The following is a 15,924-nucleotide window of genomic DNA, read 5'->3' as shown; positions in this document are numbered from 1 at the left end:
AAAGCTTCCTTGTAGAAGGAGCTCTGGAATTAAGTATGGTCTCCACAGCCTCGGCTGAGAGACCAGTGTTTAAGAGGCTAGCCCTCTCAGAGGCCAAACCCATAGTTTCCATAACTCCGGGCGTGGGTGATGTATTTGACCCTCCGCTTGAGAGAGGAGGTCCCTCCTCAAAGGAATCTCCCATGGAGAGTTCTCCAACCGGTCTATGATGTCTGAGAACCATACTCGGGCCGGCCAGAATGGGGCTACCAACAGTAGGCGAACTCCGTCCCTGCGCACCCTTTCCAGAACTCCCGGGAGTAGAGCGATCGGGGGAAAAGCGTACAGGTGAAGCCTCGGCCACACCTGTGTCATGGCATCCAGCCCTAGAGGGAAAACCAGAGCCGACAGTGCGTGTTTTCCTGATTTGCAAAGAGGTCTAACTCTGCCTGGCCGAATCTCATCCAGATCTGCTCCACCACCTCTGGGTGGAGTCTCCATTCCCCGGGCCTCAGCCCCTGTCTCGACAGGAAGTCTGCTCCTCGGTTCAGGTGACCGGGGATATATACTGCCCTCAGGGAGAGCTGCTTCCCCTGAGACCACAGGAGGATCTGACGTGCCAACTTGTATAGTTGCCGTGACCGCAGACCCCCCTGGTGATTTATGTATGAGACCACAGCTGTGTTGTCTGTCCTGACAAGCACATGTTGGCCTCTGAGTTGTGGGAGAAAGTGTGTCAACGCCAGAGACACTGCCATCATCTCTAGGCAATTTATGTGCCAAGATCGAAACTGGCTCTCCCATCGGTTTTGGCCCCATTGGCCTTCCATAACAGCTCCCCAACCTGTGAGTGAAGCATCGGTTGTCAGTGCAACGCACCGACAAGTGCTTCCCAACACTGGTCCTTGGGCAACAAACCAAGGTTCTTTCCACATTCTCAGTGTGTGCAGGCATCTGCGTGTCACCTTGATAATGCACAACGGGTTGCCCCTCGGGGAAAACCCCTTGGTTTTGAGCCACCACTGTAGAGGTCTCATATACAGCAGGCCGACGGGAATAATGTTGGACGCAGCTGCCATGAGTCCCAACAACATCTGAAAAAGCTTTACAGTCAGTGATTGGCCTAGCTTTATTCTGCAAACGGCTGACAGGATTGCAACAATACGAGCAGGTGCGAGCCGCGCCTGCATTGTGATGGAATCACATATCACTCCTTAAAAAGTGGTTCTCTGTACTGGAGAAAGCACACTTTTCTTGGTATTCAGTCTCAACCCTAGTTCTTTCATATGTGCGAGAACAACATCTCGATGTCGAACCGCCAGATGTTCCGACTTTGCTAGAATCAGCCAATCGTCTATGTAATTTAACACGCGAATGCTCTTCATGCGTAGCGGAGCTAGGGCTGCATCCACGCACTTCGTGAACGTGCGTGGAGACAGAGCCAGGCCGAACGGGAGAACACGATATTGATAAGTCTTTCCCCCAACGTAAATCTTAGGAACTTTCTGTGGGGAGGAAAAATGGAGACGTGAAAATACGCGTCCTTCAGATCGATCGTGACAAACCAGTCCTCGGATCTGATTTGTCCTACGATCTGTCTCAACGTCAACATCTTGAATTTGAGACGTTGCACTGCCCGATTTAGATGTCGCAGATCTAAAATCGGACGTAATCCCCCGTCTTTTTTTGGAACAATAAAATACCGGCTGTAAAAGCCTGAGTTTCTCTCGTGAGGGTGTACAAACTCGATTGCCTCCTTGCACAAGAGAGTTTTTACTTCTTGTTCCATCACCAGAGTCTGCTCGGGGCACACCTCGGTGTACAAAACTCCGTTGAAGCGGGGCGGACGGACTTGAAATTGAATCCGGTAACCCTGCTCTACCGTGCGCAGGACCCATTTTGACACATTTGGTAGACTTTTCCAAGCTGCTAAATGGTCGACTAAGGGAACTAGCCTCTCGGGGCCAGCCTCTGGTGATATTATTACGGGAACCGCAACGGCTCGGCAAACCTCGATTTGCAGAGCCGGCTGAACCCTCTGGAGACACCGAAGAGGAACGGGCACCGTATAATGAGGTGCGAGCGCACGCTCCTCGGGGGGAAGTCTGTCAGGACTTTTTCTTATTTTCCCCTTTTCTCGCCTGAATGACTGCCCTCAGGTCAGTCCTAGGTTTGTAAGGCTGCGGGTTATATTTTCTTCCTGAACCCCCATCCTTCTGGGGTGGGGCTCGGGAAGCAACACTCTGCTTCTGACGCTCACGATAGCTAGTGGACGCCTGTGGCTGTTCTCGCCCCGCCGCCTGGGGAGTTTGTCCGCGGCGGGGGAGATAAAGTTTAAATGCCGCAGCCTGTTTCTTAGCCTTCTCGAACCTTTCAACAACGGTGTCTACAGCGTTGCCGAAAAGGCCCGTAGGGGACAATGGGGCATCCAGAAGAAATGCTTTGTCAGATGGTTTCATGTCTGAGAGGTTCAACCATAAATGCCTCTCAGTGGCTACCATGCCTTGCCAATCAAAGTCGATGTCACCCTGCATGGCTTTGATGGCAAGGTAGGGGCTTTTAGGGACGAAGCCGTGGATGGAGACAGATAGCTCGCAAGCGTCTGTTCTATTCTCGGCATCGCCACGTAACCTCTTTCTTCATAGCCCTGAACATTAGAATAAATGCAAGTCTGTGGGTGAATACTCGTGCGGTATATGGATGCTGCCACGACTTACACACCTCCTGATGTAGGTCAGAAAAGAAAGGGAGTTTGCGTCGTGAGGGTTGTGTGCTATGCTTGAGACATCGCTCGTCCATCTTATTCTCAGGACGAGCGTTAGGTTTATCTGCGGGCCAGTCTATTGTTAGTTGGGCTACCGCAGCTGTCATGACTTCCACCAGATCGGCGTGAACCGAAGCAGCAAGAGGGGGAACACAATCTAACTCTCCTGCTTCGATACTAGTTATGTCTACATCCTCAGATGCAGAACATTGCCGAACCGGACTCCCTCTCTGAGCGGGAGAAACCACAGTGCGTGCTCCCGACTCAGCAGAGAGAGAGGTGGAAGCTACGGAGGGTAAAGAGAAGCCGGAGCATGTCTCTTCAGCCTCCCTGACGTCCATCTGCGAGCCCCACGAGCGAAGATTCCTCTCTGCCTCGGCAAAAGCGGGACTGGCTAACCAAACACACTTCTTTTACAGAACACTCTCACGCTTCTTTTAACTAGACAAACACACACTACACACAGAGCCGTTGCTGAGAAGAAAAGAGCTGTAGTTCACTATTTCGGATGTCGTTTTATACCTCCTGGTCCATACGTCATCTATGACGTAGCAATCCACTACTGGACGATGTTGACACATGTGCTCAGAGCTGGTCACGCTGAGGCGTTCCCCAAAGCGTTGCCATGGCGACGCAGTGCGAGTTCCCTCGAAAGGGAACTTAAAATGTCATGTTCGTTTATTCAGGAACCCATAGAAGAGGATGCTGCATTAATTCGCAGAGAATTATATTTATGTCGGGAGAGAATTGTGAGGCCCCGTTTGGACGTTTTATCTTAACTTTTAAGTCCAGTTTAAGAAGTATATTTAACATTTCCCAATCAGGCATCTTACTAGCAAGAGCATTTTATTTCTTTTAACATTCCTGAATGAATGATGTTATTGTATTACTACGACGGCGTTTTAGTGCTCGGTAAAAAAAAAAAATTCAAGATTACGAGAATAAAGTCGAAATGTTACGAGAATAAAGTCGAAATGTTACGAGAATAAACTCGTCGTTATACGTATTTTATTTTCGTGAAAGTTATAGTTTAAGAGTTTAAGTTTTGTTTAAGCACGTCATCTGAATCAGTTAATTCGTAGTTCATGTCAGATTTTTTCTTCTGAATAAATTCAGTTTCCTACATGATCGCTGTATTGTCCTGTTACTAATTATAACTCTGTGATGATGCGCCAAAAGACAAATAATTTCCTTATTGCTAAATCATAATCTAAAGTAGGATTCAACGAAATCCTCCACAGCCGTTTTTTCTAGCAATTCTGTGATTTTTTTTTTTCTCAAAATATAACGAGTTTATTCTCGTAACATTTCGACTTTATATTTCGACTTTATATTTCGACTTTATTCTCGTAACATTTCGACCTTTCGTAACATTTCGACTTTATTCTCGAATTTTTTTTTTTTTTACGACGCAGTCGTATATTTCATATTCAGCTGCTGCCAAGATCTTTTTATTTCAGAAGGATAGCACCTACATGAGAGCGAGAGAGTTAAATATAATTCGCATTTTCACAGTTTCAACAAAATAAATATAAAAGTGACTGACATGTAAACTTGCGCATTAACACGTGAAGCACTTTTCTCCCACGCCAACTGTGTTGATCTTTTTTCTAAATATCTGCTCATATTCACTGTACACTTGTAACAGTTCCTTCAATTCGATTGACGAGAAATGAACAGAGCGCTTTTTGTCATGTGCTGTTGCCATGGTGAATCGTGCTATCTTTACTCAATTGATGATGTCTTTTCATCGCCATGCTGCACGCGCGTAACCTAGAGTGAACTTACTCAGAGTGGATTGAACTAACTCAAATCAGCTGGTCTGAAACTGAAAACTCAGAGTAGCGATTCTCTGAGTAAATCAACTCAGAGTTCAGATTTTAACTCGGTGTTGGTTGAACTTCCTTATTGAAACGGGCCCCTGGACATTGTTAACCTGAAGTTCTTTATTAGCATCTGCTCCAGCATGCCATCAGTATACCAGACGTAACACAACTGACGTATCACGCAGACCGGAAACAGACGAGGGGCTCCCTTAAAGGGGCCTGTACAGTTATACACAAATCCAGCATATTAACATAATCATTCCTACAATTATCTACAGTAACGTCTGTGATATGCTTAATAATATCTATATACAGAGATTAAAATAGGCCATTCCTCCATTTAATGGCTTAAAACTATACAAATGCCTGAACTAGTCACTTTTTAATATAAACGTGTCGAAGTCTCTACGCAATGCATACACTTAAATGTATAAATACTGCAATATGAAGCTGTACGAATGACGCAATGCGCCATCTAGTGGCTGTGTATGGTAGTCTCTTGAGGGCGCTGAATTCTGTACTGTTTGTGTTCAATTGTTTGAGGAATGTTTGTTGATTACAATATAATTTAAATTATGCGTAATATAAACTATTCAAGTGGTGCCACACATGAGCATTAGATATTTTCACAAAGCATCAACCTATTTTATTCAATATTGTTTAGGTGACTGTAGAACTGATAAACATTTGAACTGATATTTCCAAAATTGCCAGTCATAATTTAGTGATTATAATAGTTTGGTTTTGTGCTTGCTAAGTGAAAAATAACTTTGGCAAACAGTTTCCTGTTTTTAATCAGGTAACATTTAATAAGTAACATTAAGGACTATTTTGGGGGGATTGGGGTTGGGCGAGGGTGCGTGCAGTCTTCCTTCTTTTTCGTCCTGGGTTGATCACATGCCTGATGAAACACATGTTAATGCTCAATAGTACACATATATGTATATATATTCTTTAATGTATTTGCATTGTACTAAAATGAGTTATTTTCAACTGGCATATATGTGGCTGAAACAGTCTGCATTCCATATTTTTCAACATTGACATTTTAATATAACAAGTCATTATGGCCTACAACAACGTGTTTTTGAGGAGGTGGGGTAGTGCACAATAGGCCCCTGTGGCGCGGCCTAAGCTTTTGTCCTTAATGGCATTTTTTTCCTTAAATTACTTTTCCTTTTATACTTTAAGTAGGTTTGAAACCAATACTTTTACACTTTTACTTGAGAAGCCTAAAAAGCTTGAGTTGATTCTTCAACTTCTACAGAAGTCTTTTTAAACCCTCGTATCTATACTTCTACTTGAGTAATGAATGTAAATACTTTTGACACCTCTGATTATTGTATGATCAACAATATATATATATGTAATTATTTCAGTATCTCTGTTAAAAATGTATATTACAAATCAATCTGTTATTTTCAGTAGTGATGCTGTAAAAAAAATTGTAGTCTTTTCAAGTTTTGTTTTTTTATATTTTCTAATGGTGTGTTAATGATGGAGGCCTCATGGTTTATCCCACTGATTAAATAATGATTATGTGTGTGATAGGGAAATAGAATAAGCTGGTATTAATAATAATGATGTAGTTATTTCTAGTCTTTATTTCTTTTTGTAAAATTACAACAAAATGTCTGAATTGAGAGGTTTGGACTTTTTTGCACTGAAAAAAATTTTTTTGACTTCAAGCGGGTTCCGTACACGCGCAAGGCTGCATTCGATGCATTCTTGATATCGAGAACACATCCGGATACTTTCATGCTTTCTCTGCTCTTGTGTTCTTGAGTATTGGAACTGGACTTTGACAGTTATTAATTAGCTTTCCTGTAGCTCAGTGGTAAGAGCATTGAGTTAACAACGCAAGGTTGTGGATTCGATCCCAGGGGATTGCAAATACATATGTAAAATGTATAGAATAAAGCAATGTAAGTCGCAAAGCGTCTGCCAAATGCCTAAATGTAAATGTAAATGTAAATTAATGACATAGAGAGAGAACACTGAAGAACGCATATATTTAGAAACGGCCACACAAGATGTGTAGAGTTGAGGACCATTTCTTGTATGAGTTTCCATTTCAGGCAATACTAACTGTTATTAACATGACATGAAACTGCTCTCTGATGGACTGATGACCTGTGCATGCATGTGTGTTATACAGGGTGCGAATGATTAGGGTAAATATTAGTAGTCTTTTAACACACTGTTCTCTTGTTATTTCTCTCTCAGTCTGAGTCGCTGTAGTCTGACAGAGAAAAGTTGTTCAACATTGGCGTCAGTTCTCAGATCAAACTCCTCAAGTCTGACAGAACTGAACCTGAGTCACAATAATCTACAGGATTCAGGAGTGAAGCTGCTCTTTGATGGACTGAAGAACACAAACTGTAAACTACAGATATTACAGTAAGTACACTATTAAACCAAGAAGTGTGAGCGTCTACAGTAAACCTAAAAAAAAACATTTATATTAAAGACAAATACTGAAGATTTTTTATACTGAAGTTTAAGTTTTGCAGCTTGTAAGACTCCAGTGTAGTGATAGTTATGAAAGTAAAAAAGCTTTTCAACTGAATTCAGAAATCAAGAATCTGTGAATGAATCTTAACACTCAACAAAACTGCTTTAAACTGAAATGTATGTTGAGTACCAACATCATACAACCTTATTCATGACTCCCAGCATGCATTGCAACACAAATAAATGAAGCGGATGAATTGTCCTATTATCTTATTTAATGTGTTTTGTTGGTGTGTATTTATTTGTTTGATTGTGATTTTAATAGATTGTTTAAGGATGTTCAGAGTTGATCTGTTTATCTGAATTATTCATGTTTGTTGAGGTTTGTATAATGAGTGTAGATGTCTAAATGTGTGTCTGTTGCATCAAAGTGTCTTTTGTTCCACAACAGCATTATCCATAATAACCTGCTAAACGTTCAATAGAAACAGAAACACTCACACAGACATTTAAATACAACAAAACTGCATACTTGTCTTTTGATAGTATAACGGCTCCTGAATGTTTTCTCCTCAGCAGAAAAAACACGCTTCAACTGATGCCTTCGATGTCTTTTTTATTTAACTGTCTTCCTCTCTTGAATCAATCAACTTCACAAACATCAAATGTACACCGTGAAAAAACTGAAAATAAACCAAAATTACAATCAAATTAGTGATGAAATGATTTGCCATGGCGTCGTTCAATATAGCTTATTAAACTTACAAATAAATCATAACCAAGATATATCAACATACCGTGTGCTTTCCAAATCAGGATTCAGGAGACATTAGGAGACATATTTTCATCAACAATCTTCTCAATTTTACACCTCTCAATTCGTGTGCTACACCTCGTGTTTCTCTGTTACTTTTCTGGTGTTCACGCAAAAATCAAATCAGATGACCAGTACGTGTCATGGTACTCATTTTCTCCAGTAGGTGTCACTATTGCCAAACTATCATGCAAATCAAATATACTCCCAAATAAGTATTCAAATATTGCATAATATATAAAACAAACCAACAACAACAAAAACCTTCAAAAAGGTGACACAAATATTCAGCAAGAAACTACACTATCTGTGACAGCTACACTGCCACCAAAATTAAAAGGATTTATGTCAGTAATATATATATTTTTTCAAATCAAATAAATCCTGCAATTTTCCTACAAGCTGTTACTTAACTTCCACTCCTCTTTCAACACTTTTACAACCAGTGTTAGTTTACCTTTATTTGAATTACACTATTTTAGATGTCCCAACTAATTTATGTAATCCCATTTTGTGGTTTACTCATAGTTCAAGAGTTGTTTTCAACTATTACTACTAACCTTTGGACTGGACGCTCTTTAAAGGATATGTGTGTCAGTCGCTCACCCTTTTTTCCTAACTTACTTTGTCCCATTTGGAGTTTAACCTTTCGCACCAACCCATCATCTTCTGCACTTGTCTCAACAACTCTAGCTAGCCTCCATTTATTTCTGGGAACACTGTCCTCCTTGAGAATTACTACATCTCCAACGTGAACATTTCTTCTAGGCGTGTGCCACTGTTGTCTGAGGCTGATGTTGACCAGGTATTCTTTGCTCCATCTGCTCCAAAACTGTTCCGACAAGTACTGCACTCTCCTCCATCTTTTCCTTGCGTACAAATCTTCACGGACAAATTTGCCAGGAGGAGGAAGGGATACTGAGGTTTTCATTGTGAGCAGATGATTAGGTGTCAAAGGCTCAACACTCTTCGGGTTATTGTGTTAGTTGTAAGTGGACGACTATTTACAATTGACATTGCCTCGTAAAAAAATGTCCTTAATGACGCGTCATCCAGTCTTCCTTTAGCTTGTGCTAGAACAGTGTTCATCACATTCCTAACCGTCCTTATTTGGCGTTCCCACACACCTCCCATGTGGCTTGCTTCAGGAACATTCATAAGGAAGTCACATTGTTTGCTTGCAAGATAGGTAGAGATCCTCTCTTGATCCAGATCCTTCAAACCTTTCTCCAGCTCATTCTTAGCCCCCATCTAATCTGTCTCACGGCTCCTCTGATTGCTATGAAACATCTTAAGGCATTCAGAAATGCATCGGATGAAAGATCTTCTAGCATCTCTAAATGTACAGCCCTGGAGCTCAAGCACGTAAACAACAGTCCATACCTCTTGAATTCCCTTCGACCTTGTTTTGTGTAGAAGGGGCCGAAACAGTCGACACCAGAATACGAGAATGTAGGCGAGGGTTCCACTCGGTCAGCTGGAAGGTCAGCCATACGTTGTTCTTCGACTGATCTACGCAGCTTTCTGCAAGTAACACAATTTTTTATGCTCCTGGCCACTACATTGCTTGCACCTAATAATTTGTGTGCTTACACCTCGTGTTTCTCTGTTACTTTTCTGGTGTTCACGCAAAAATCAAATGACATGACCAGTACGTCTCATGGTACTCATTTTCTCCAGTAGGTGTCACTATTGCCAAACTATCATGTAAATCAAATATACTCCCAAATAAGTATTCAAATATTGCATAATATATAAAACAAACCAACAACAACAACAAAAAACTTTCAAAAAGGTGACACAAATATTCAGCAAGAAACTACACTATCTGTGACAGCTACAGATAGTAACACAAATTAGTTGTGTAAATCACACAGTTCATCATGATACAATGACAAATCAAAATTTCTTTGATGCAATTCGCTTCAATTAATTTATTAATATTTTTTAATGCCAAGTTTACATAAGCAGTTAAATTTAAAAAAAATAATAATAACATTTACTTGCACAGTCTCTGTCCCAAATGGTACATGTACAACAAATAACTAGTGTTTCAGCTATTGTGAGACTTTGGGGGCTAAAGGTATTTTTCTTATTTTAAAGGTAAATGTTGCAATCTGGTGCATTTTAAGAGCAATATTAAGTGACTAAATCTATAAGAACACAATAGCTGTAGTAGTAATTTAATCCTCATTGTTCTCGGGCTCTCCGTGTAGTGCAAATAACAGGAACAAATGCCAAAGCGCTTTATATGTTGTTTTAATGAAAGATGACTGAGGTTCTGTCAGTGCAGAAGAGATTTACACCGTTTCCCCTAAAACATGCACAAGCACAGAGGACTCTTTCAACTTATACAGTCAATTAATAAAATCATATTATAAGATATATACACACCCCACAAAGCCCCACCACAAAACAAAACCCAATTGAACCCCTGCTTCTACTTTCTAAATATTCTTGCTGCTTCTCCCCGCTGCTCACTGCACAGAGTAGACGTCGAGAGAGGTGTTCCCTGCAGAAAGCAAGACCTCACACTTTATCCAAGAAGTAGTTTGTCTACATGCGCCATTACTGAACAAAAGTCGCTAAAGGGATCAGAAATGTCGCTAAAACGTATGAAAGAGTTGATAATTTACCAACACTGGCAAGACAAATTAAGAATGAATGAGAAACAGTGCGTCAGAGAGAAACTACACCTGTGGTGTGGAGGAGTTTAACTGTGACGTTAAAATGAATGTAGAGGAAACACTGAATTAACAAATAATACACTTAGATGGATGTTACATGAGTAGTGGAGTAAAACACTAAAGTAAATGAAGATAATAAACTGTAGAAATATTCATTGTGAATTGCATTTTGGGTAATTTGTTTTGAGAAAATAGTCTGCTGTCCACCAGTATCTCACCAGAGGATTAAACATCTCCACAAACAACATCTTCACTTTAAACTCTGATAGTCTTCATTAGACGACCCTCTTTGTGACCTTCATGGACAAAAAAGGAATGTCACAATACCTTATTTTATATGTTTTTTTAAATCCCAAAATTTAGAATGTAAAATATGCATTATGATGTTATTGTCACTTAATATCCACTTAAAAATATGTTTATACAAATTGGCACTCAAAAACATGGTAATTTATTTTTTTAGTTAGTTTGTTGTTTTAGTCACATTTTAAATATCAATGACCACTTTAAGGCTCTAGTACTCACAGGCTGCGTATAGACTGAAATCACTAAACAAATGTTAGAAGTGAAAAGTGAAAAATTTATAAAAACAATTGTGTATGGTGAAACTGTGTGTATGTTTTATGACACTCCAAATTATAAATCATGAATCATTTGCTCTAAGTGTGAAGAGTTTTTCTTTGTGTTACAGTCTGTCTAAGTGCAGTATTGGATCTGAAGGTTGTGTTGCTCTGACTTCAGCTCTGAGATCAAACCCCTCACACCTGACAGAACTGGATCTGAACTATAATAATCCAGGAGATTCAGGAGTGAAGCAGCTCTCTGATCTACTGAAGGATCCACAATGTAAACTACAGAAACTACAGTGAGTCAAACTCCAGTTATATTTATGAATAATAAGGAATGTTAAAGATGGATCATTAAATTATAACAAATTAACTTGATATCACAGTGCTTCATCTCAAATGATGTCTTTGTATATGTTTCTAATGGCAGTTGAATAAAGGGGTCAGAATATCAAGCAGGGGCGGTTCTAGACCCTTTTTAGGTGGACTCATCTTAGCCCCCTGAACCAACAGTTCCAAACTATCAAAATATATTGTTTACTTTCAAAGAAATGAAACGTTACCCCACAAAAATGCAGGACATGTTGAATACACAGATTAAAGGAACAATGTGTGTTTTTTTGAAGGATCTATTGACAGAAATGCAATATGATACAAAACTTGTAGAACACATGTAGACCATCAGCTCATTTTAATATGATCATCTTTATTGATTTATCTCATTCTCCAGCGACCCACCCGCAGTAAGAATGTTGTTTTTTATTACTTGAACCACCTGCCCACAGATATAACTGTGATCCGGCATCACTAGACAACACAAGTCACTCTTTAACTAGGAGATCAATTCTAGATATTTTAACTATTACCTTAAAGCACTTTGAGCACAAAAGCAATTTTTTTACTTTCTTTACTTAAATCAAAGAACCGGGAGAGTGATTGGAAAAAGTTGCTTTTGAAACACATCATACACCGATCTGTCTGTGTGCGCAGCCTCAGAATAAGTCAAATACACAACTACTGTAATAACAGACAGGTCTGACTCAATAGAGAAACCAATGAAAACTTCTGATTCAGCTAGTTGATGCTCATCCAGATGCGCTATGATCGTCCGTTCATTATTGCTAGTATTTACAGGAACAACATTAATGTGTTGTCCTTAAATCAACACAAAATGTGTTGTTTTTAGAAGGGATGAGTCACGAATTTCGAATATTCAATTAGTTTTTTAATTATAGAATTTTGAATAGTGTTTGCGATCTTTAAAAAATCGCTGTGTTTTCAGGCGTAACGTGTTCATGTAACCAAAGGGTGGCGCTGCCAATAATGACGCACCTTAAACTTAAAGGCTATTAATCAAGAGACAGTTTCTCCCAACAATTGTTATCAAAGTTACGCACACTGTAGACCCACGTGGCATAACGGATACGGTAAATTGAGACGGTGTCAAAAATGAGTTCTGAGTGAAGGTCCTTTAATAAAATGAATGAGAATAAAGTGAAGTGCAATGCAAAGCTGGCTTATCGTGGATCAACAACTACGAAGCAAAGTCATTTGAGGGCGAAGCACCCAGCAGATCCATCCACAGGTCAGCAATCAGTTGCTAGTTTTATGGTCAGAACAACCAATTTGGATGCCAGACGGGCGGAGCAAATAACGGCTTTAAATACTGACATGATCGCTAAGGATGCTTCTGGAGGAGAGGGTTTTACAAATCTTATGGTGTTTGTTCAGCCAGAGTTTACTGTTCGTCTAGAAAAACCATCACTGCCAGACTAGAGAAACTTTTTCATGACAATAGAAACTGAAGCCTTTTGAGCTGTTAATTCATGAAATCGTTCCGGACTGTTAATAAATGCCGTCATTCGGTTAATATGTTTTAACGCGTTTTAAGTCTGGTCTAAAATCTTTATGGCTTTATTATATTTTCATTGATCAATCACACTGCAGTTTTTTAGTTGGTATAAGTGGGCATGCTCATATGTCCTAGCATTATGAACGGTTGATGCTGATCGACGTACTGTTAATAAGTGTCGTCATTCGGTTGTTAATATATTAATGTTTCAGCGCGTTATCTTAATGTATAGCTTGATGTAAGATTGCCTATTCCATAATTAATAAAGCGTAAAAGTTCTATCTCTTTCCGTTTATGTGTGTGTAATACTGTAAATTTGTGCATGTGGGGGAGGGGGAGGGGTGAGAATTTCGAATAATTTTCTAATAGTTCTCATCGATCTTCGAATATTAGTTTTGCTTATTTTTGATTCGTCCTGAAGACTCCGCCACACCCGCTGCTCTCTCCACAAACTACTCCTTCTCTCACTCTCCCCGCCAAACCAGAAGACTAGAAATATTCCACACGATCTTCTCTATGTATCAACTATTCATTCGAATATCATGCTGTTAATATCACTTTTCCCACTCAACTCAGCGTTGTTGTAGTTTACCGCCCCCCAGGTCCTCTTCACGACTTCATTGAAGAGTTAGATGTGCTGCTCTCATCATTCCCGGAGGATAGCGGCCCTCTTGTGGTCTTTGGGGACTTCAACATCCACCTGGAGAAACCCTATGCTTCTCACTTCTACACCCTCACCGCCTCGTTCGACCTCACGCACCTCATCACAGCCAGTACTCATAGATCTGGAAACAAGCTGGACCTCATCTACATCCGTAACTGCACCACAGACAGCATTCAAGTCACACCTCTTCACATCTCGGACCACTTCTTCATCACTTTCAACATGCTCCTTCCTACATGCACTACACCAACATCACCACCAGTTTACTCTAGACGGAACCTTCGCTCTCTCTCCCCGAGCACACTCTCTGCTAGAGTGACATCCTCTCTTCCCTCCAACTTTGCTTCTCTAGATGCTGACACTGCCACCGACACCTTATGATCAACACTTACATCCTGTCTAGATAACCTTTGTCCTCTGTCCTCCAGACCAGCTCGTGCCACCCCCTCTTGCCCCTGGCTGTCTGACATCATCTGTGAACAACGTAGTACACTAAGGGATGCTGAAAGGAAATGGCGCAAGACCAAGAACCCTACTGACCTAGGGGACTACAAGTCACTACTCTCCTCTTTCTCTGCTAGTGTTACCACAGCTAAAATGTCTTTCTATACCACCAATGTGAGCTATACACCTAACACTCGACAGCTTTTCAAGACATTTAACTCTCTTCTTTGCCCCCCTCCTCCCCCTCCCACTTCATCTTTGACTGCCGAAGACTTTGCTGTATTTTTCACTGAGAAATCATCATCCATCAGAAAACAATTCTCGGTACCGCAGACCTTGGTAAACACCTCCCCCACTTCAATCATCGAACTCTCCTCTTTCACCCCACTGACAGACACTGAAGTAACCAGAGGCACTTTTCCATCAACATTCACACAGGTCCAGGTCACGCCCCTACTGAAGAACCCTCTACGCCCGACAAAATTACTCAACTCAACTCAACTTTATTTATATAGCGCTTTTTACAATTTTCATTGTTACAAAGCAGCTGTACATGAGACACATTTAATACAAGTATGAATTCTAAAGCAGCCCCCCCGGCCAGGCAGATAGTGCAAAACAATATGCAAACGGTGGTGAGGAACCCAAAACTCCCATTGAGAAAAAAAACCTCAGGGGAACCCAGGCCCAACCAGGGGATTCCAGTTCCCCTCTGGCAAAAGCTGCTGCCTCTGCACAAGCTCAACAGTGCTTGCACAACAAGGCTTAGTAAAAATATAAAAATTAAGGATTTAAGATTATCATTAACAATCTAATAGCATTTGAAATGTTGTAGGAAAAACAAAGTTGTCGCGTCCTTTATCCAGCTCTATCCTCTTAGCTCTTGTCAGGTCACCGCTTCCCATTCTCAGCTCTGCCATCAGGTCTGGGCATGAACTGCATCCTGCGGTAACCTTGGAACAAAGAGACAAGACTGGCTGAGAGTAGAGTACTGTTCTGCACTCTTTGATGCAACAAGTACATCATTTGTTGTTGGATGTGTTCCTGGTTCCGGTTGATCTAAATAATGCAGCCTAAATCCTCTGAGGATTAATATTATGGAGGTATAGTGTATGCAAGATTAAAAAGATGAGTCTTTAGTCTAGATTTAAACTGACAGAGTGTGTCTGCCTCCCGGACCGTGCAGGGAAGAATATTCCAAAGTTTAGGCGCTAGATAAGAAAAGGATCTACCACCTGCACTTGATTTTGAAATTCTAGGTATTACCAACTGACAGGACCCCTTAGAGCGTAATGTACGTGGAGGTCTGTAATACAATAGAAGTTCATTCAAATACTGCGGCGCTAGACCATGTAGGGCTTTATAGGTAATAAGCAAGATCTTAAAGTTAATGCGATTCTTTATAGGTAACCAGTGCAAGGTTGACAGAACCGGGGTTATATGCTCATACTTTTTTGTACGTGTAAGAACTCGAGCTGCCGCGTTTTGAACCAGTTGCAGTTTTTGTAATAGGCCCTGCAGGGCAACCACCTAGAAGTGCATTACAGTAATCTAGTCTTGATGTCATGAATGCATGAATTAATTTCTCTGCATCTGACAGTGACAGCATATGACGTAATTTAGATATATTCTTAAAATGGAAAAATGCAATTTTACAGGTGTTGGCGACATGGCTTTCAAATGAGAGAGTACTGTCGAATACAACGCCAAGATTCTTAGCTGATGACGAGGATTTTATGGAGCATCCGTCAATCGTTAAGCAGTATTCTTGGTTGTTACGCATAGCAGTTTTCGGTCCAGTAAGTAACACTTCTGTTTTGTCCGAGTTTAGTAGTAAAAAATTGTTACTCATCAACATTTTTAAGTCAACTATG

At 40.6% G+C, this 15,924-nt stretch overlaps 1 protein-coding gene across 8 annotated transcripts in view; it reads left to right on the top strand.

Annotated features, from left to right (window-relative positions):
• LOC130417691 (NACHT, LRR and PYD domains-containing protein 3-like) overlaps positions 1-15,924 on the top strand; it is a 47,447-nt gene that overhangs the window by 13,073 nt on the left and 18,450 nt on the right. For 6 of the 8 annotated variants that reach the window (XM_056743401.1, XM_056743407.1, XM_056743403.1 and 3 more), the window contains 2 exons: positions 6,796-6,969; positions 11,216-11,389. In XM_056743401.1, the coding sequence (XP_056599379.1) occupies positions 6,796-6,969; positions 11,216-11,389 (348 nt within the window). The remainder of the gene's footprint in view (positions 1-6,795; positions 6,970-11,215; positions 11,390-15,924) is intronic. The other 2 variants (XM_056743406.1, XM_056743405.1) reach the window with 2 other exon arrangements.

This window comes from Triplophysa dalaica, chromosome 3 (genome assembly GCF_015846415.1).
Source record: "Triplophysa dalaica isolate WHDGS20190420 chromosome 3, ASM1584641v1, whole genome shotgun sequence".
NCBI classification, from domain to species: Eukaryota; Metazoa; Chordata; class Actinopteri; order Cypriniformes; family Nemacheilidae; genus Triplophysa; species Triplophysa dalaica.
This window is presented reverse-complemented; position numbering and strand designations above follow the sequence as displayed.